General features: G+C 36.8%; 1 protein-coding gene across 1 annotated transcript in view; it reads left to right on the plus strand.

Annotated features, from left to right (window-relative positions):
* LOC107703651 (AF4/FMR2 family member 2-like) overlaps positions 1–22,780 on the plus strand; it is a 248,303-nt gene that overhangs the window by 157,652 nt on the left and 67,871 nt on the right. Inside the window, exons 5-8 of the mRNA XM_016506365.1 lie at positions 4,354–4,440; positions 6,828–6,861; positions 7,094–7,148; positions 22,004–22,055. Of these exons, the coding sequence (XP_016361851.1) occupies positions 4,354–4,440; positions 6,828–6,861; positions 7,094–7,148; positions 22,004–22,055 (228 nt within the window). The remainder of the gene's footprint in view (positions 1–4,353; positions 4,441–6,827; positions 6,862–7,093; positions 7,149–22,003; positions 22,056–22,780) is intronic.

Below are 22,780 nucleotides of genomic sequence, written 5' to 3' on the forward strand. Positions count from 1 at the left end.
CAGTTCCTTTATGAAGTGCTTTTGGATTGTTTAAAAATTCAAAACCACGACTAACTAAAAGCTGACTAGCTAACTAAAACCATTAAAAATTCATTACTTGCAATTAAATAATAAAAAAACTATAGATAAATAAAAAAAAAATGAATAAAAAAGACAAAAACAAAACAAAATTACTAAAACTTTAACTAAAATTAAAATAAAAATGGGAGGAAAAATAGTAACACTTTAGCTTTGGGACCAATTCTCATTAATTAACTACACTGTAAAAAATGACCGTGAATTTAACGGTAAAAGATGTTGTTAAATAAATGTTTATTACATTATTTCAGTTTCATGTGTGTTACCATGATGGTGTCTGTTGTATGTGTGAATGACACTGTGCACCTTCTATATATGGTAATATTTAAAAGCTGCTTGTGATGGGCTTTGGTTCATCATGTGACTTTCTCATCGCCACCTGTTTTTGGTGGTTATCAGTGTATTACAAAGGTACAAACAAAAAGAAATGTAAATTACGGTATTTAACTGTAAATTTAAGTTAAAACCGTAAAACCTAAAACCTTGCTACCGTATTTTTTACGGTAAAATTCAGGCAACCACAGTTGCCGTTTTTTTACCGTAAATTGTATGGAATTTTTTTTACAGTGTAGTTGTTTATTAGCATGCCCATTATTAACATATTGGCTGTTTATTAGTACTTATAAAGCACATTTTCTGCATGACAATATTCTACACCCCTAATCCTATCCAATACCTAAAGTTAACAAGCACATTACTAAGTAATAATAAGCAACAAATTAGGAGTTTATTGAGGCAAAAGTCGTAGTTAATGGTTAGCTAATAGCAAGAATTTGACCTTAAAATAAAGTGTGACTGAAAAAAATTATTCAACATATTAATAAAAACTATAATAGTATCTAAGTGATTCTAAAATACTGCCAGGAACATATACAATGCATTCAGTGGAATTAGAAGCACAAATGTAATTTGACAAAAATTACTTCATGAGCTGCTTCAGTTTATACACTGTAAAAAAAATACCTTGCCAGGCGACCTAAAATGTGTGTTTGCATTATGATCTAATTGAACTATTTTTATTCCAAAAAAAAAAAAAAGTGGCTTGATGCAACAGAATATTGCTGTCAAAATCGAAATATTACTTGTCAAAGAGCTAGGAATGGGCCTGTAACGCCCCTGTGGACTGTTTGTTGTGGTTTCTTCCCTTTGTGTTGGTTTAGCCCGTCTATTCATTAGTTAATCACCGTCATTGTGCTCACCTGTCTGCCTCTAATTAGTCACCCCTTATTAGTTCCTGTCTGTCTGAGCATTGGTGTCGGTTATTGTTAATGTTACCCCGAGTGTGTGTCTCACCTACCTGAACCTGCCTTGTTGTGTCTACAATAAATGTCATTATTGGAATTGTTCCCGAGTTCAGCCCACGGAGGGCTCCTTTTCCCGAGTTCAGCCCACGGAGGGCTCCTGTTCCCAAGTATAGCCCATGAAGGGCTCCTGTTCCCGAGTATAGGCCAGGATGGTCGACTTGTCGATTAGGGAGGTTGAGTAGTTTATTTATTCAGATTTTTGTCATAGCTTTAATATTTTTGGCAGCAGCACTTTACAGGTAATGAATTCAGAGAGGAGGGTGGGATGTTATCATGCTGAGAGCGTGTGCTGCTTCAGTGGGCTGTAGACTGTCAGCACGGTAAACTCTCTGAGAGAAGTCACATCTCCAAATCCAGCTTCTTTAAAGCAGCACCCCTGCAGCCATCAAAGCACCACCTTTTTAACAAGCCCAACACATTCAACAATATATTTCAAGACAGTTTGTATGGGACTTTAAATAACCTGCCGTGAGCAATGTTCCTGTTATTATGCATAACAAAAGTATGTGTTTCTATTTGAGCTGTGATAGATTTGTGCAACAAAAGCTTACAGGTATTTAGCCTATATATTTGTTGAATGTATGTCATTTACTCAATTATCGGGCAGAGCAGTTTACACTGGTTGTTTTAATGTAAATGTATGCACGCATGTAGAAAGATGTTTTTGTTCAGTGTTGTGTTTTAAGACAACATACATCAAGTCAAGTCAAGTCTGCTTTATTGTCAATTCTTCCACATGTACAGCACATACACACAGAGAATTGAAATTGCGTTACTCTCAGACCCTTGGTGCATACAGATAACACTAACAGTAGAACATAAATACAGATAGATACAGATTAAATATAAAATACAACTATACAAATATACAAATAAGGTAAAATGTAAAAAAATATATAAAGCAGCATAAGGCACATGGCAGATAGAGTGCAAACTTTAAAACAGTTTACGAACTTTAAAACAGTTAAAAAATAGCCCAGTTTTTAAGAATGCATCTTGAGACCTACTGTTCTCTTTAAAAAAAAAAGAAAAGAAAAAGGAAAAAAAAGATGATAAAAAAATGTGTAATTTTGCATATCCCTGCAAAGAAGGTCCTTTAGCTTAGAAATACATAACTGTCCAAGTAAGGATCAGTCAAGGTCAGTAAGGATTTATTTATTTGTTTGTTTGTTTGTTTGTTTTCCTAATGCTTATCGTTAACTATTTTCACATTTTAAAATATTAAAATATTAAATATGAAAATATGTTAGTATTTTAAGAATTTAATTATTAATTCTTTAATACTTACTTGGTTTAATACTCACCAAGGCTGCATTTATGTGATAAAAAATACAGAATATGAAGTATTACAATTGTAAATAACTGTTTTCTATTTTCAAATATAATAATAATAATAATAATTAAATACTGTGATGGTAAAGCTGAATTTTCAGTAACCATTACTCTATGCTTCTTTCAGAAGTTGCATTATTATTATTACTCACTGACCCCACACTTTTAAACAGTAGTGTGTCATGCATTAAGTGCAAACGCTGCATTAAAGGCCCATTAGCCCATTTATATCCTGTTCTCAAAGATGTCCAAGAAATGAAGTGATTCTCCATGGAGAGAAAGGCTAAGTTCAAGTTCAAGTTCAAGTTGAGCTTTATTGTCATTCTGCTCATCACAATAATTCACAAGTAATCCACATGGATCCAGTACATGAATTAATGACTTGTAAAGAGCAAAAAATGTATGCGTGTTTGTAAGAAACAAATCCATCAAGAGGTTTTTGTTTAGGATTGTTTTAGACTGTTTTCACTAAATGGTGCTTGATCTGTGCATACTTCTCTCCTGATTCAGGCGAGACATCTTTTTCACTGGAGGAAGCAATATTATGAATTATACTTTGTCCAGAAGCGACAGTTAAAACGCCTTAATGGATTTGTTTCTTACAAACACACAGCTTTTTTCACTTCACAAGGAGTGAGTTGTGTGGATTACTTGTGGATTATTGTGATGTTTTTATCAGCAGTTTGGACTCTCATTCTGACGGCACCCATTCACTGCTGAGGATCCACTGGTGAGCAAGTGATGGAATGCTACATTTCTCCAAATCTGTTCCCATGCGTGAACTATTCCTTTAAGCATAACTAAGACACTTCTTGAGGCCACTGTATCATTGCAAACGAAGATAAAGGACCGTAAAAAGGAAGGGCAAAGAAAAAAGCATAGCTCATATTTAGTATGTAATACGAATGTAGCAGTTTACTAAAATTTTTAAGTACACTAAAGATTGTTGGAACGAAATGTTTCCCATCTGAACACAGATATGTGTGGGATGTATAGCTGAGCTGTCCGAGAAGCGTAAGAGTAAACAGTCTCTGATCCAGCCTGCTCGTGTTTGGATAACCTTGTTTGGCTCCAGGAGCAACGCTCCGTTGCTTTTAATAAATTTCATTTGCAACTCAAAGCTTCCACCGCCATGCCTCGCCCCCACTGAAGCTCCGAGAAATTAATGGATTTTGTGAGAATTTTTCTGGAATGTAATAACACAGGTTTTCTTGGGAGAGAGGGTGCTGGAGATTTCACAGTATTCCTGCGTGTGATGTCATTAGGCGAAATGGCAGTTCACTTAAAAGAAAGTTGAATAAATAAGCTCTCTTCTGAGGGATTATCTGTGATTGTTTGCCATCGTCATTTTCGGTGTCACTTCTAATAATTGAACAAGATGTGTATGTACTTATGCTCTTAGGATACCTTCATCACATTTCCCACCGGATACATGTTGATAATTGATCAAACTGTGTGGCTTGTGTTATTTATTTTCATAAAACTGCTCACTTCGCTTCTGCATCTCTGACTATGTTTAGCCTTGAATTTGAATCTTTGCTCAGATGTTGCTGATTCATTTTAACGGCAAGCACATAATCTATCAATCTCTCTATCTGCCTGTGTTATTATAATAAGTATTCTTGTGTTATTGTTGTAGGAGATGACCCACTCCTGGCCTCCACCTCTCACTGCCATCCACACACCAGGCAAAGCTGAACAAACCAAGTTTCCCATCCCTTCAAAGGTGGGCTGCTTCTCTTTCTTTCTCCCTCTGTGCCTTTGAACTATTTATACTCAATGGACTTCATCATTACAGCGCATTAGTCAACATTACTGACTTAATACAGAGCATCATGACATAAAATGATATTGCTAATTATAGGGCTTACAAAGCAAGCAGTTGATATGCTTCAGAATGGTTCTGGCTTTGTTTAAAAACCTAGTGAGCTGTATTGCCTGCATAGCCTTCTTTCTAACTGAACCTGATTTGAAACACTTTACATAGGCAGCAAATCCACACACATACAAATGGTGCTTCTCACAGAAGAAAGCTTTAGTGTCATTTTGTGTTAGCTAACAAAATCTATCAATAAAAATACACAGCACACACGCGTATAGAATAAAATAGTCATTTACTTATTAGTTTGAAATACTGTTATTAATACTTCTCACAATTGAATGAATTATAGTACATATATTAATATTTGGCATTTCTGTTGTTTTGTTCTCCGTCTTGAATTGATTGTTTTCACAGTGCAGTGCATTCTGGGATTTAGGGGCATTGCTAGTGTCCTGCTCTGTTTTTAAGAGATAAATAAGCTCAAACCATTTACAGAGACTCCATTTAAAATGTGTTTTTGTTGAATGGACTGTTTTTTAAAATGTATTTTTAGTTTTTGTAAGATATACTTTTAACATTAAATGTTAAAAATGTTGCTTTTGAATACATGGATAACATTTAGAGGCAACAATTTCTTTTAAGGTGTCCTTGTTACACACATACTTACTATTATAATAATAATTATAATAATTATGCATAATTACATGCAAGTATCCCTAAACCAAACTCTAATCCTAACCCTAACCATTTAGTAAGTACATGTAATTAACTAATAGTATTACTCGGTACTTACATGTATAATTACACTGTAACAAGGACATAATTTATAGTTTAATCATTTAGCTTTATCGATCATTTTTTATTTTCCTCATTTAATAGTCTCTGGTGTTTTTTCTATGCCCTCACACACTCTTTATACTCTGGGAAACTCTGATAAACGTCCAAGAGCAAAAGTTGTTCTTGATATTTCTAAGCAGATTTTCGGCTGTTGTCATAACATCTGTTTATCACTCTTCACCGGATGTCATTTAACAGACGTCCTGAGATAAGCAATGTCATTAGCATGATGTCAAAATGTATTTACCTCTCAGCTGCTTTGAGGCAACGCGTGACCCATGTTACTTCTGATAGTTATGCAACTTTATGTAGCCAGTTATTCTGCTGTCTATTAGAAAACAGGTTAAACATTTTATCACATTTTAGGGGTTGCACCGACTAATCGACAAGTCGACTTCAATGCTCTGCCATTTAAGCGTGCATGTGTATCGCTCATGGTCTTTTAAGCCATCTCAATATATATGAGTACATGAACACATAAACATAATCTCTAGAACTGCTCTGAGTCACTACATGAGCATTTTACACTAAAAGTAATCAAAAAGTAATCAAAAGTAATCAGTTACTTTACTTTAATAAAGTAATTAAAACAGTTACACTACTATTACATTTTAAATAGGGTAACTTGTAATCTGTAGCCTATTACATTTTCAAAGTAACCTTCCCAACACTGCTTATTGTACAGGTAGGTAAGTTAATCGCCGTTCTAATCTAATGTGAGCAGAAATCTGTGAGAAACATAACGACTCAAAGGCAAAAGAACAGTTAAAAATGAGCTGTTATAGGAGCAATAGCCATGTGGGCAGTGCTGTGTCATATGCCATAGCTGTGCACAAGGTGTTTGTCACAGCTCCAGACTTATTTGTTCATTAATGACGTCATCAGCGACTAGTCGACTTCGACTCGACTTTCATCACATAAAAGTCGACTTTAAAAAATCCAAAGTCGTTCAACCCCTATCACATTTACAATATTATTTCCTTCAAAAATAATACTACAGAGGGTTTTTAAATTGAAACAACAAGCCTGTTAAAAACCCTTGTGTGAGTAAGGACAGGACTTTCCACTCAAATTCCCTTCAAATCCCATGATGCTTTTTTCTCTTTGCAGTGGCGTCCGCTATTTGTCTCTTAATAGGACATGGTCTGAATCTCATGAGTTGGCTTGGATGACATGCTAATAATACGCGGAGTCTATAAATCCATCTGTAATGGTGGCATCGGCGGGCGCAGACGTCTCTCCTCCGCGCCGCTCACCCGCTCGAGTGTGATTTGTGTGCCTGCTCTAATTGTATTAGTGTAAAATCAATTAAAGCTATCAGCAGAACTATTTCCCATCTGTAGCTGCTCCATGTGAGTTAATGCACAGAATGTAGGAATTTTTTTTTTGCACTTTATTTATTTTTATTTTTTTTGTAGGTGTTGACTTTCACTATATCATTCTCTTTCTTGCAGGATTCCCAGCATGTGACCTCAGGATACAATGGGAGTAAGGAACATTTTGCTTCTACATGTCACATTTTAGCTCATGCCAAATTCAACATCAAGCAGTACTGACAAAAAAACAAACAAAAAAAAAAGCAATAAAATTCTGATTTCCAATAAAAGAATATCATGGAATGCTGTGTTATTGACACATTGTAGTCTGTGACAGTTTGCTGGTATTTGGACGTGTGCAGTCCAACCTGTTCTCTAATATTTCCATGAAATTATTTTCACAGAACGCTGCAGTGTTTCCAGTAACAAGCCTGCAACCAAGTCGGTACCACAGAAGTCGTGAGTTAGCCTTTGCTTTGTTCCCGTGTAAAACATTTCCCAGTGACACACGTCTGGTCAATTCCCAGCTGAGGGAAAAAGGCAGTCTTCACCAACAAACATTACAATTGGTGGTCCTTCACGTTAACCCTTTCCTAGACTTCCTCTGACATATTTAAAAACACTTTATTCAGTGTCTACGATATGGCATTAAGTGAAGGACACAAGTTATGTACTACTTAACAGAGTGTGTCGCATTTTCATCACATGTTTTATGCATTTTTGTTGTGCAGTATTATTTTTCCATGGTATTTTGTTCAGGCATCTTAAGAGTAACATTATACATTGCATTATTTATGTTCATAGAAAAACACTTCTGGTGAGTAAAACTGCACAGCTTAAAGGAACTTTGAATATCAAACAAAGAGTTTGGAGATTAATCAAATAATTAATGAATGCTATTTTTACATACAATTAACCAACATTGCTAATACAGCGATTATTTTAAGTTGTTTTTTTTTTGTTTTTTTTGAGAATTAAGTTTGCAAAAATATTAGGTATTTGTCTTGTTTCCAGAAGTATCCTAAAAACAAAATTAAATTACTTTAGAAGGAAAATGCCATTATAACTATATAAGTTTGTTTCTTTGATAATTACCATAAATCTAATAAATATTGCCTGTTTATTTAGGTGTTTAGTATGGTTTATAATGTATGCAAACCATAAAATACACATTAAATTTAAAGTGAAAAAGATGTTTTCTTTTTTCCACATTTTTCCTTTGCGTTAATGTAAGTATTTATGATGTTGACTTCTTGTAATTCCACTCTTTTCTTGTCTTCTAGCATTATATTAATCATTTACTGTAGCAACATAACAGCCTGATGCAAAAGCTTGTGCTTTCTCTTTTTACATGTTTACTTTATTGATAGCAGAACAAAAGTAATAAGTGGATGGGAACCTGGCAGTTGTTGCTATAATTTTTAAGTATATTTAATATATTTAAAAAAAATTATTTGTTTCTTATTAGCGGCCAAATTTAGGTCAGTTAATGTGAATATTTTCTATGAAAAGCGAAGAAGTATTGAACTTGAGTGGTGCTGAAATTTGTTAGAACCTCTTCAAAAGCCTGTTTCTAAACAGCTATGACAAAGTCAAACAAATGAAAGTGTGGCAGAGAGTCAAAGTCAGTTTGGAGAGGCAGTGATGGGGTGATTCTGCAAACAATAGCTGGAGGAATGCTGCATTGTTTACTCGTGGAAGCCACTTAAAGGCTGCAGTTATCTGCTGATCTGGCCCCAGTCTCTGATATGTCATTTTCTCTTCATTCCTGAGACCCAGAGCAAGCCTTTAGCGCCGCTCTTCGTGTTTACTGCATGCCGTTCACATATCCCACTGTCTTCTTACACTGCTCCATTATTCCTTTGCTGCTGCTCAGAATCACTCCGCCTGTATTCCTCTCAATTATGTGCCAGATATTTGAAAGGTCTTAAATGATTTAACCAGTCCAAATGTTTAGGGATGCAGCCCTCAGGGTAAGAACATTTATGTCAATACTGGCTTTGTCCTCGAGAGCTGAGTGCATGAACTTAGGCTGAATGTTTGAATTGTAGTGAAGGCAGAAATTAATATCAGGAAATATCGTGCTGACAGAAATGTTACATGATATTGAACAGTCTTTGCATTGCTGAATGCCAAAGGGAGACGACGAATGTGAGAACGGGTCTGTCGCCTGTGTGCCATGGGTCTAAATATGAAATGCTTTAATCAACATAATCTCAAATGAGATTTTTTTTTCAGTTAAGTCAAAATTTATTTAATTGACAGTACTTAAACCTAAAAATGATTCACTGAATCATTCACTCACCCTTATGCCATTCCAAACCTTTATGAGTTTCTTCTGCTGAACACAAAAGAAGATAATTTGAAGAATGTGGGTAACTAAACAGTTGCTTGTCCCTATTGACTTCCATAATATTTCATACTATGGGGGTCAATGGGGACCAGCAACTGTTGTTGGTCCATATTGACTTTCGTAGTATTTCAGGCGAATGGGGACCATCAACTGTTTGGTTACCAACATTCGATGGAACAAAATGGGGACCATCAACTGTTGGCATCCATGGAATGTTGGTAACCAAACAGTTGCTGGTCCCTATTGACTTCCATAATATTTCATAGTATGGAGGTCGATGGGGACCAACAACAGTTTGGTTAATCACATTTTATGGAAGAAAATGGGAGCCGACAACTGTTGACTTACATAGACTGTTGGTGGCCAAACAGTTGCTGGTCCCCATTGACATCCATAGTATTTCATACTATGGAGGTCAATGGGGACCAGCAAGTGTTGTTGGTACTTACTGACTTCCATAGTATTTTATAGTATGGGGGTCAATGGGGACCAGCAACTGTTTGGTTACTCAACATTTTATGGAAGAAAATGGGGATCAACAACTGTTAACTTACATAGACTGTTGGTGGCCAAACAGTTGCTGGTCCCCATTGACCTCCATAGTATTTCATACTATGGAGGTCAATGGGGACCAGCAAGAGTTGTTGGTCCTTATTGACTTCCATAGTATTTTATAGTATAGAGGTCAATGGGGACCAGCAACTGTTGACTTCCACAGAATGTCGGTAACCATACAGTTGCTGGTTCCTATTGACTTCCATAGAATTTCACACTATGGATGTAAATGGGGATTTGCAACTGTTTGGTTACTAGCATTCTTCAAAATATCTTCTTTTGTGTTCAGCAGAAGAAAGAAACTGTCCCTTTAAATTACATCCACTTATAGATCAACAAGTGAGCTTTATAATATTGTTTAATTGCTTCTAGATGTTGACATTATGTAACACTTTTCGGTAAATGTTCTTAACTCTTCAAGTCCCATAACCTTGGGCAGTAATGTTTCTCACTCTACCACACAGATACCTCAAGACTAACATGGAGGATTCAGATATGCCATCTTATAAACCTTTAGCACTTGAATCTCTCCCACTTGAGCCACAATCATCCATTAGGTGGATAGTACAGAGGCTTTAATTTGAAGTTTACCGTGGTGAGGAGTCGTAAAACGGCACTTTTCCTCAGCGGATCGGCCATTTTGTAACCTCCTTGCGAGTGCCGGTGATCAGTGGTGTAATTTACTCGGAGCCTGGTATTAGTCACACTCAACTGGCACTTTTCCCACCGTCTGTGAGAGCACACCAGAGGATATGGGCTAGTGTCAAACACAGACAAGGCTGCAAGCCAAGGATAGCCTCTACTGGTAGATTAGATATTCTCAGCGATGTCGCTCTGCTCACACGTTCTGCTTGAGGATATTATTATGGTGTTATGTTCCACTATAATGTTTATAGTGGATTTATGTTCCACATAAATTGGATTTATGGCAATCTATGTGTTTTATTTTGACCAGCATCTTCCCTTAAGGCAACACACTACAGACAAAGCCAATGTTTTTTCATGCACTGGTCAATTTTGAGATTTTAGGCTATTTTGCTTTCATAACTTGACTTCTTTTAGTCTAGTGGAAAAAAAAATACACATTCAAGTGTTTATCTTATTACATTTTATCTATTTGCTCTGTAGATTTAAATTACAATACATATATTTAAAGGAATATACTAATATATGGCTATAAAATTCACCTGATATACAGTACTACACACACACAACATTCTGAAGAATGTCCGTAACCAAACTGTTGATGGTAGCCATTTACCACCATAGTATTTTTTTTTCCATACTATGGAAGTCAATGGCTACCGTCAACTGTTCAGTTACCAACATTCTTCAAAATATCTTATTTTGTGCTCAACAGAAACTCATACAGGTTTGGAACAAGTGGTCACCCCCTGGTGACAAAATGTTAATTTTTGGGTGAATTATCTCTATAATGCCAGAGACGGTGCAGTGAGACATTTTATAGCTGTATTTAGAGAGAGTTTTCATTCAGCTGATTGTCATACAGTACACAAAAGCCTGTCTAATTACTCCATTAAATAGGCACATTATGCAGCATTCATCTCACATGAAGTCAACTGAGGGAGTCATCAAACTGTAATTGATTAGACTTAAGTCATCAGAAGGAAGGGCACGCTGTAAAAAATGACTGTGAATTTAACGGTAAAAGACTGTAAAAATGCTACAGTAAAAACCTGTTAAATGGTTAACAGTAAATTCCCCTACTATATACGGTGAAAAACTGTATTGGACATTACATGTATTGGACATTAATTTTACAGTAGTATACCGTTTTTGTAAGTGAAAGAGGCCGCATAATTTACAGTGAATAACCGTAAATTGACATTCCCAGAATTACCTGCGTTATATTTCAAATGTGATGCTTTTTTGTTGAAATAACTATGTTTATTTTTTGTTTTTTTCTTATCAGTTTTGTATATTAGGGTTGTGTGTTACACCTAATGTTGTTAAATGAATGTTTATTGCATTATTTCAGTTTCATGTGTGTTACCATGATGGTGTTTAGTGTTTGTGTGAATGACACTGTGCACCTTCTATATATGGTAATATTTAAAAGCTGCTTGTGATGGGCTTCGGTTCATCATGTGACTTTCTCATCACCACCTGCATTTGGTGGTTATCAGTGTATTACAAAGGTACAAAACAGATTTCAGTACCTCAATAGGTTGGTATATTAACATTATATCAGTTAATGAAATTACGGTATTTAAGTTAAAACCGTAAAACCTAAAACGTTGCTACCGTATTTTTTAAATTTTACGGAATTTTTTTTACAGTGCAGAGGAGAGCGGTAAGTGCTCTGTCCATGATGTAAATGGTTGTGGATTGTCTTCAGCTTTGGTTTCTACTGATGCTAAGATGCTCTGAACTGCTGCAGCCTCAAAGTCAGAGGTTGATCAGACAGCCTTTGCCAGCATCCAGATCTGTATTAAGAATAAGAGCACTGTGGCAAACATTATTAGACAAGGAAGAGGATAAACTCATTTTAAACCATTCCATAGGAGAGAAAATTACAAGATATCATTAATGTAGTACCGTTCAAATTTTTGTGGCCAGTAACTACCAACTGAACAAAAATGGTAATAAAGGCAATACAATAAATAAAGTGGCAATAAGATTTCAAATAAATGCTGCTCTTTTGAACTTTATATTCATCAATGAATCCTGATACAAAAATGTATCATGGATTCCATAAAAAAAACATGAAGCAGCACAACTGTTTCCACCACTGATAATAATAAGAAATGTTTCTTGAGCTGTAAATCTGCATATTAAATGAATATATAAATATTATGATTTCTGAAGGATCATGATACACTGAAGACTGGCGCAATACAGAAATTACTGGAATAAATTATAGTTTATGATATATTCAAATAGAAAACAGTTTGTTTAAATTATAATAACAATTCACAATATTGCTGTTTTACTGTATTTTTTATCAAATAAATTCAGTAGAAGAACATTAAAAACATATAAAAAATCGACCCCACAGTTTTGAACAGCAGTGTATATACAGTATATTTTTGGCATCATAAAAAGTATAGAATAGAATAGAATAGAATAGAATAGAATAAAATAGAATAGGATAGACCATCATGCTCAGATTCTGTAATCCAGATAATACAAGCTCAAATATTTATTTTTATTTTTTTTTATTATAAGACCAAATTATCTGAACTTCTGTATCCACATTAAATGTACAACATCTCGTTTGCCGATTTAGATTTTCAGATTTGTGTCTGTTTTTGTTTCACAAACTTCTGACACAAAGTCGAAATTTAAATTAAAAATAAATAAGAACCTTCTGAGCTAATTGAGAATCAATCATTAAAGCAGTAAATCTAAGTGAACTGTGCAAGAACTACTTTTGAGCAATACAGTGTTCCTCTGGGATGACCACACAGTGAAAATACATCTATTATTATTGATGATGTGAAATGGTTAACAGGTTTGAACGAAGCATTGTAAGCATTATTTTTCTCCCTCCATATAAAACACTCCTGATGTCTTCATGTCCAAGCATACATTTGAATTCACAGCCTGCAAGGGGTTCCTTTTATCCCTTTTAGACAGCACTTCTGAAAGACTATGACATTCCCTCAGCGGTGAAGATAAACACAGACAACAGAATCCCTGCTCTTGAGGAGAAAAGAGAGGGAAACCAGACGTGAGGTGGGGGGAGGTGCTTCTTCATCACAAACATTAACATAGACTCTTGATGTGACACTCCAGTCAGCTCTGAATCTGAGTCGGAAGTGGCTCCGGGCCAAGGTAAATAACCCGCTGGACAGGGCGAGCCAGAACAGGGGAGGTTGAGTGAGGATGAATGGGACACGCTGGAGGTGGAAGCAGCCCTCTGGAGCACTCGTCCATCAGGGGCTCCTTAATCAAAGTTTTCCTAAGGTGGAGGACGGGAGGAGAGGGGTGTTGCCTTTGCTCTTCCCACTGCTATGTGTGCTTTTCCACCCCCAACAGTTTTTTTTTTCCTGTTTAATCTCAGCGTGTTTCACTCTGTGCGTTCAGTCCAACAGTGAGGACTGTTTCATTAGCAGCCAAGATGGCAGTAATTCCTGTAATTAATTCTGAGTCATCTGTGTAGTTATTATTATTTGTATTATTTTCATACAATACTTTTACCTTGGTTGCAGGTTTAGAAAAAGACAAAAAAAAAGTTTGTTTTTGTTTGTATCAACACTTTAATCATTCATGGGGATTTATTTATGTGAAAACTCTGAAAAACAGCATTTATTTATTTGCCTACTTAAAACGTTCAAATGTGTTTATTTATGGGATGTATTTATTTATTTATTTATTTATTTATGCCATACTACTTGACAGATATGACTAAAATAGGTGTCTTGAGAAATCTAAAGAAAGTTGTGAAAATGGCAAAATAAAATAAAAAATAATAATAATAAACAGTTGGAGGCGTGGCCTTTACTTTTTTAGCCAATCAGACACATTCTCTGTCTGTCAGTATTTACGTTTATTGTCAGCATTGGGTTGACAATGTGTTTGGAGGGTTAGAGATTTGGAGGATGAGGATTGGCTACAGCTTTGCGAAACACTCAAATCAAAATGTTTACATAGACGTTTTATTGATTATTTCCCCATAAACAGCCTTTACAAAAAAGTACTATGTCAGTGCACTGATAGTAACAGATGGTAAAACCATGGTACTAGTTGTTTACTATGGTACTAAATGACTAACCATTCATAGCATGATATTTACATAGTACACTGAAACACTTCAAAGAATACTATGGTACTGTTGTTCGTGTTATAAACCTTGATTGTATCTGGATGCCCTGTAATAATACAATGGTATTACCATAGTACTTTTTGTAAGTGTGGCCTGACGTGGTTGTATGTGGCAGTTGGGTAGCAGTAGCAGTGTTTGGGACCTTCTCTCTTGAGTTGCTTTCGAGACGTGCATGGTGTTGACAGAACTGGAGCGCTGCTGAGTCTCAGGGCAGTGCCGGCGTGCTCTTGTCTTCCCAGAAAAAAAACACAATGTGTTTATTTACTGCCGCGCAAGTCCAAGTGCATTTTCATGTACTTGCCTGCGATTGAAACAGTGACTCGGTGTGGATTTTATTTATAAGGCCTGGATTCGATTCCAAAGGGGCTACAGTAAACAGCTTTACCAGGAGCTTGTTCCTCAGGGACCCTCAGGAAGTGATGGAAACGTTCTTCTATCAGGCCTCGGAAGGAAACGCAAATATGCCAGAGCATGTGTGAATGTCAAGAAGAAATCCCCCTTTTTGTGCTTCACCCTCAGCGTATTAACAGTTTCTCACTTTAAACAAGGTGCCGCGCTGTAAAGCTAACAGATAGGGGTCATTGTTCGTGTACGGGGAGAGATTTTGTTTATTGTTCTATTAAGAACTATACTGCTCTCAAACTCAATATAAAACCCTGTCATAAACTTACATTTATTGCCCTCTGTTAGCAATATTCATACATATGTACTCTTAGCGCTGCCAGATCAGAACCCCGCTCCCTGTTCACCTCCAAATATTAATTCAATGTTGACATGGAGTACGAGGGTGACAGTCGCCCACCCTGTCGTTACCCGCACACACGATTGCTCTCCAGAGTGCTTCCCCTCCTCCCCTCAAATCTGGTCGCACGGCAGCTCGCTGGAGAAAAGGCTTCTATTGTGGAGCTGTCAAAGCGCTAAGCTAAGTGGGCTAAGGGAAAGCTCTCCTTAACAAAGGAGCCTGTCACCATCAAATAACAACAAGAAGAGAGAACCCAGAGGGACACACTTAAATGGCAATTTAGCACATACGGTGGTCGCTGTAAAAAAAAAATAAAAAAATAAAAAAACAGAGACATCTAATAATAGTAGTTATGGGGAGGGAGAAGGGTGTGGAAAACTGGGGGAGTGAGGGGTTATTATAGAGGTGTGTGACTCGGTGAAATGGCAAAGTCTGGACCAGGAAAACTGGATGAGTACACTGTCTTTAAGTGACAGTCCTGACAGTCCAAGCTGTCCTGATGAATGAAATCACGGTGTCAAGAAGAAGGTCAGGGCACAGATTTGTTACCGCACCAGTCAAAGGTGTAGGAACACTTGTTAGCACTTGTTAGTCTGGTTTTGGATGGCATACGCATGGACTGTTTTCTGATTGTCTGATTCGTCACACACAAATCAATATGCGTAATATATCCACCGAAAAAAAGTTCCGTCCAAGTTCCCATGATGCTAAAATAAGTGCTTTTGTGGAAGACCTTGTTGCTGGATTTGCAAAAGTTTCCTGGCAATGAATCTTCGAAAGATCTTCTATACTTCTTTTTTTGGAGTCGTTAGAATGTAAGCTAGATTTTCTTGAGCGCACTTGTATATTTCATTTATGTCACAGTTACATTGGCTGAAGATATTACAAATGTTTGATATCCTCCAACTGAATAGATTCAGTGGAGTCAGACTTAATGGAGTCTGTGCTCATCATACACTACAAGATTTTCATTTTATTTCCGTCAGCTCAGATTTACAAAAACATTCATACAGGTTCTAACGGTAACACTTCGGTAAAGGGATCAATTCTCACTATTAACTTAACATGCCTGTTATTAACATATTGGCTGTTTATTAGGGCTTATAAAGCACATATTCTGCGTGGCCATATTCATCCCTAATCCTATCCAATACCTAAACTTAACAACTACCTTATTAACTAATAACAAGCAGCAAATTAGGAGTTTATTGAGGCAAAAGTCGTAGTTAATGGTTTGTTAATAGCAAGAATTGGACCTTAAATTAAAGTTCCACAAATTGTGGAACTAATCTGTGCAAAACGATTGTACTCCATGCAGCCTTTAACAACACTTTAGATTAGGGAACACAAATTCACTCTTAACTGTGAATTTCCCCTCAATAAACTACTAATTTGCTGCTTATTAATATTTAGTAAGGTAATTGTTAAATGTAGGTGTTGGGTAGGATTAAGGGATCTTTAAAATATGGTCATGCAGAGTAAGGTATTAATATGTGCTTTATTATTACTAAAAAGCAATATGCTAGTAATATGCATGCTAATAAGCAACTAGTTAGTTGTGAGAATTGGTCCTTAAAATAAAGTGTTGCCGATTAATCTTGACCAATTCATACATACTGCAAAACAACTGCAAGGGTTTGGCATCAAATAGATCATCTAATAGTTTGAGGCCATTCAAAAATCAAAACAAATTCCTGTTTGACCTTAACTAGCCATGGAAAAGAAGCTCTAGGACATCATTCATGATTAAACCGTCAGAGAAGATTATGTGAAACAAATCTAGTTGGTTGGTATGCTTCATAGAAGCAGACTTACATGAGTGAACATACAAGACATCTGAAGAGTGAAAGTGGACTGATGAGTCTATATTTCACCCATATTGGTCCAACCCATATTGGAAAGAAGCAGAATCGTGATGTGTGGACTGTTGAACAGCTCACAACCAGCATGGCCATTACTGTCCATTTCACAAGCATCCTCATCCACCAATATCTGGGGTGTCCAATCCTGCTCCTAGAGAGCCAGTGTCCTGCAGAATTTGACTCACAACACATTTGCCTGGAAGTTTTTAGCAAACCTGAAGATCTTGATTATCAGGGGTGTGTTTCAGAGAAGTAACTGGTTGCAAGTTCCATCGTTACCAATAGAGTTCAGTGGAACTAACGACCATAGTTAGCTAACGATGCTTTTGGGAAACGCACCCCAGGTTGTGTTTAATTAGGATTAGAGCTAAACTCTGCAGGGCAGGGGCTCTCAACGGAGTTGGACTGACCACCACAAGATAATGAACACTTGGTGATTCCATGTCCTTTCAACAAGGTGATGACCCTCAACACCTCAATCTTGGAATTACTGCAGAAGAGTCAGACAAAATGCTAGCAAACATCTTTGCGACTGTTGTATTTGGTCAAGGCCAGATTTATCAGAAATACTTTTATCCTACTGGACTTAAAACCCATGACATCCTTGAAATTTCTTGAGCACTGCCTGCAATAACAGTAAAGGCACAAGAGATTTAATAGAGGTACATTGTTATTCTCAGGGAGATCTTTACTGCCACTGTCACCTTGTTGTTGCTCACCGGTATCTAGACCTTAAGCTTTTTAAATTATTGTTAAATGTGCTTTACACAAAGTTGCAATTGAATTGAACATCGCTGCAAGGCTTTTGTGATCATATTCGGCATTTCTGTCAATGCACTTGAATCCCCCTGGAATTTCACATTAGTCATCCATTTGCCATCAGGTAGCTGGCAGGCAGCTATGGAGACAAGTAGCAGGTGCCTCACAATTTGCAGAATCCCTCTGTGTAACACATCAAATTTTAGTAATGACCAGCGAGTGTTCCACTCTCACAATTAGGGGAGCATAGCTGGCGTACAGCCCAGAGCCGACCCATGAGACCCTAGAGTCCAGAGCCCAGCAGTGTTGTGGTACAAGTCTGCTACTGCAAACTGCATGACCCGCTCTCTACAAAATGTCTGCTCTGCCCTCCAAAACATCTGTCTGCTCTGCCCGAATATCATTGAAGCCGAGAAAGACACACCAATCTGACCCTGGTCTGAAATTGCACCTTAAGAGTTTTAACCGTCCTTTGTCCAGTGCTTTTGGGTATAGTTGTCTTCTTTTAAATGAGGTATTGTCTTTTAGATTTGTCACCGTAACACATTGTTTTTAAGGTCACTGTGTCCCATATATTGCGTAAATGCATTTTGAGTAGGTTTTTTAATTCTATAGGGGCTTTTGCACCAGAGGAACTTTTTCATACAGTAGTTCCTAGAACTACTGTCGGAAGTTCTCGCTTTTTGACGTGTTTGCACCGTAGGAACTAGGAATGGTTTTAGTTCTAGGAGCTCCGTTTGGGGGAACTAAATTGGCTCCTACTTCAGAGTAGGGTCTAAAACAGTTCTATAGGAACTACCAGTGATGTACGTGTATGTTGATTGGCCAAAAGCATGCGAAACACAGACTACCCGGCATTTCTTAACTTTTCAAAAAGCCGTGGAAAAATATTTACTCCACGAACATGGAAAACAGCGATAACGGCATTTAGCTACCTGGTTTCTGCAGTGTTCGGTTCTTTTCTCAGCCTTGGTGATATGCAAGACTGCAAGTTTTCATAGGAGATTTTCATGCTCTTTCAATCGCATAAATTGTGCGTTTACATTCCATCTCCGTTATCAAGAAACCCATGACACACAACAGTAACAACTCCGATCACGGCGTTCTCCATTCACCGGTTGTTGATGTTTGTAAATGCCACGAATAAAGACGTTACTATCAGCCGCTTCAGAGTTCCTGCTGACAGTGCGAATGCAAACAGGAAAATGGCCCGAGGGAGAAATTGGTTCTTTAGGAAACACCCTGCGGGCTAGCTCCTAGAACTAAGTTTGTAGAACTATGCGGTGCAAAAGCGCCTTATCCTAAACTCTGAGTATGAACTTTTTTGATCAACTTTTAGCTCCAATGGTTTCTTAGTAACATACTGTGGAAATACGCATATGCGAACAGATTGTTTATGTATGGGGGAAAACATCAGAAAAATGGAGAATCATGTACTTGGCTGAAATGTACACCAGAATTCTGGAACAGATTTGGTTCATAGCATTTTGGGTCCTTCAAACCCATTGAAGCTGTACAGTAATGAGTGGTGACACTGAGAAAAAGCACACCGGCTTTTGTTTCACTTTTCATGTGCTAACAGTTAGAAAGCTTAAAGGTTTTGGTTTTCTTGGCCTTGATTTTACTTTTATAACCCGCTGTTCATTTACACTAATTCCTAAGCTCTCTGATGTGTTTTAAGCAATTAAAGTTATTTGAGTGAGAACACATTGTTGAGAATATTGGGTAACACTTTAGCTTTGGGACCAATTCTCACTATTAACTAGTTGCTTATTAACATGCCTATTATTATTATATTGTCTGTTTATTAGTACTTATTAAGTACATTTTCTGCATGACCATATTCTGTATCCCTAATCCTACCCAATACCTAAACTTAACAACTACAGTACCATACTAACTATTAATAAGCAGCAAATTAGGAGTTTATTGAGGCAAAAGCCATAGTTAATGGTTTGTTAATGGTGAGAAGTGGACCTTAAAATAAAGTGTGACCGAATATTGTAACTAGTTTCTACTACAGAGCCACACATTTCTGTGCTCTTATACAGTATGCACTGGGGCAGCAAAATCAATGCAGGCAAAGCCGAACGAATCAATAACCTGATCATGAAGGCCGTTTCAAGCTCCTGAACAACACCTTCCATCTACTCCATGGGGCTGTTATTGTACATGTTTAGCAACAGGTTTCCAAGTACAGTGGAAGAGTTTTTGAGGTTTTTCCTCAAGCTGCTGTCAACTCTATTTGAACTGAGGCTTTAGCCATTATATCTGTTTATCTTGTGCCCTAAGTCCTTTTCCTCCAATAAATCACCTGCCATGTATGTATGGATATACAAATAAACCCTGGACCAGTGGATGGGAAAAGTAATGGCAAGGCAATATAAGTAGTTTATTACGTAATGGGTTCTCTTTTAATCTACCTCCTACATCTGGACAGATTTACCGTACATTAGGATGATGCCGTCAACACACAATGTCTGAAAACAACATGTTACAGCACGGACAGAGTCAACTTATCTGATAATTGTCTTGCCTAGACTCATACAGTAGGGATGAAAGATGACTTGACAGCTCTAAACATCAATGAAGCTTAATGGAAAGTTCTGGAGTTGCCACCTCCCTCATTTTGCAAAGAAAGAAAGAAAGAAATATTTATTTTCCTTGTGGTGTTCCCATTTGACTAGAATTACACCAGGGTGAAGTCAAATGCCTCTGGTGTTAACCAGAAACCTGAAGTTTACTGGAATATTCTTGAGTTGACAGTATTGCTGGGTTTTTACCTTATTGCAAAATACTAGAAGTGTTGGTCCCCATGTGGTCTTCCCATGTTCCTAAAGTTACCAGGATGAAGTCACACCCCTTCCATCTTAAAGGGACAGTTCACCCAAAAATAAATTTTCTGCCATCATTTACTCACCCCCATGTTGTTAGAAACTTGTATGACTTTATTTCTTCTGTTGAATACAGAAGAAGATATTTTGAAGAATGTTAATAACAAAACAGTTGACAGTGGCCATTGACTTGTATACTATTTTTTTTTTTTTCCAAGAGTATGAAAGTCAATGCAACCAGCAACTGTTTGGAACCATATGAGGGTGAGTACATGATGACAGAAATGTCGGTAACACTTTAGTTTTGGAACCAATTATCACTGTTAACTAGTTGCTTATTAGCGTATTTTAGAGCACTTAATCCTACACCCACACCTAAATATAAAAAACTACCTTACTAACTATTAATAAGCAGCAAATTATGAGTTTATTAAGGCAAATGTCATCGTTTATAGTCTGTTAATAATGAGTATCCCCAAACTAAGATCATTTTTGAGTCTACCATTCCTTTAATCACAATTGCCCAAATCATTATTAAAGGTCATTGGAAAGTTTGTGAAGTGTTAATTAGGTTTCCTTCTTGAAAAACAGTGAAAGTTCCTAATTACAGTGTTGACAGTAAAATATAATTTGCCCTTTTCTATGAATTTGATGTCCTGTCCAACACATCCTTGTGTTTATAGATGTATAATATGTATTTCTGAATGGTTTTGTGTCAGTAAGGCTAATTGTTCTTCTATGGGACATCACTCATCATGAGTTGAGTGAAACAGATGTGGCGAACAATACAATGTGAAGGCTCTACAGCTTCCCAAAATCAATCAGTCTGGTTCATGGAAACACTCTCTTTTGCTTCATTTGTTCTGCTTTTCTTTGTTATTCTTTGCTCATGTTTATTCTCTCCTGTGCTGATTGTTTTATATGTACGGAATAGATAACGTTGCACACTCTGTGATCTAGAGGCATATGCATGATCTCTACCTGCAAATTATCTGTTAGCAGAGACGGTGCTCTTAAAAGCAGTGCACGTTCAGCACCTGGTTTCCTAATGTAGGTCTTTCTCAGCATCTGTTAGATATTACCAGGGTAATGACTGGTAGTTTTGTTCAAAGTCCTTCTCAATCTACAGTCCTACACGACAGCTTAGGTCATAGAAAACTAAACCATAAACACATTTTGTTCTTATAAAGGGCTTTTATTGTTTCAGTTTTAGGGGAACATTCGTCTGTTTGTCTTTATTTCATGGCTGTGGTGTGTTCTGCTGGCAATCAGGCCTTGAAAGAGTGTTGATACAGACAAGGGGGTCTATCTATTCTTCGATCTATATAAATACATATTCTATATAAAACTTTATTTTGAAGAAATACACTCCATACTTGATTGCTGTGTCATTAAAACATGGTTGTGTTTATTTTTGCAGAATGCTTGAGGATGACCTGAAAATCAGCAGTGATGAAGAGGACAATGAACAGGTAACTGATGCTTTCAGACAGATGCAGCTTTGGACAGTCTGAACTGTCTGAATATAGCGAGTTGAATTCCAGGACAGAATATTGTTTGAGGTTGCTTCACAGTCCCATCCTGAGCAAACGCTGGATTATCAATATAGTGAGCTTCCGTGTTTATATATATCATCAGAGTGGGAGACAGTGTGTGCTCATGTGTAATGATATACTGCACATGCAGCCGTGTCTGTATACACACATAAGTATCAATGGAACCATTGCAAAAAAAAAATCTTTATTTTCTGTGGTAACTGAGCATGTCAAAGGCAATGTTTTAAATATGGAGATTTCCTTTTGCCTTGTTCATTTTTAAAAGACTAAAGAAAATGACCGAATAGTTAATTTTTCATAAAACAATGTCAAAGATCATCTATTAGAAGTTGATTAGGGTCACAGCTTTTGAACAACTCAATAAAAAATACATGCTCAGACAGTGTCCTTGAATACTTGAATATAATACAACAAATATTGTTAATTATGTTTCACTTTACTTTTTAATAATAATTGAATAATGATACTTTTCAATGTCTTTTCTCAACCTTCAGATTGAAAAAGATAGTTGTAAATGGATGTGCAAAAAGACATAGTTTGTTATGGATCACTAGATAATGGGGTTTGAGCTGTTTGGGTCCAACAAGCGAAGTAACTTTTCATTAAATGTGTAAAATCCTGGTTAATCAAAAGGATTATCT

This window comes from Sinocyclocheilus anshuiensis, unplaced genomic scaffold (genome assembly GCF_001515605.1).
Source record: "Sinocyclocheilus anshuiensis isolate Anshui unplaced genomic scaffold, SAMN03320099.WGS_v1.1 scaffold1027, whole genome shotgun sequence".
NCBI classification, from domain to species: domain Eukaryota; kingdom Metazoa; phylum Chordata; class Actinopteri; order Cypriniformes; family Cyprinidae; genus Sinocyclocheilus; species Sinocyclocheilus anshuiensis.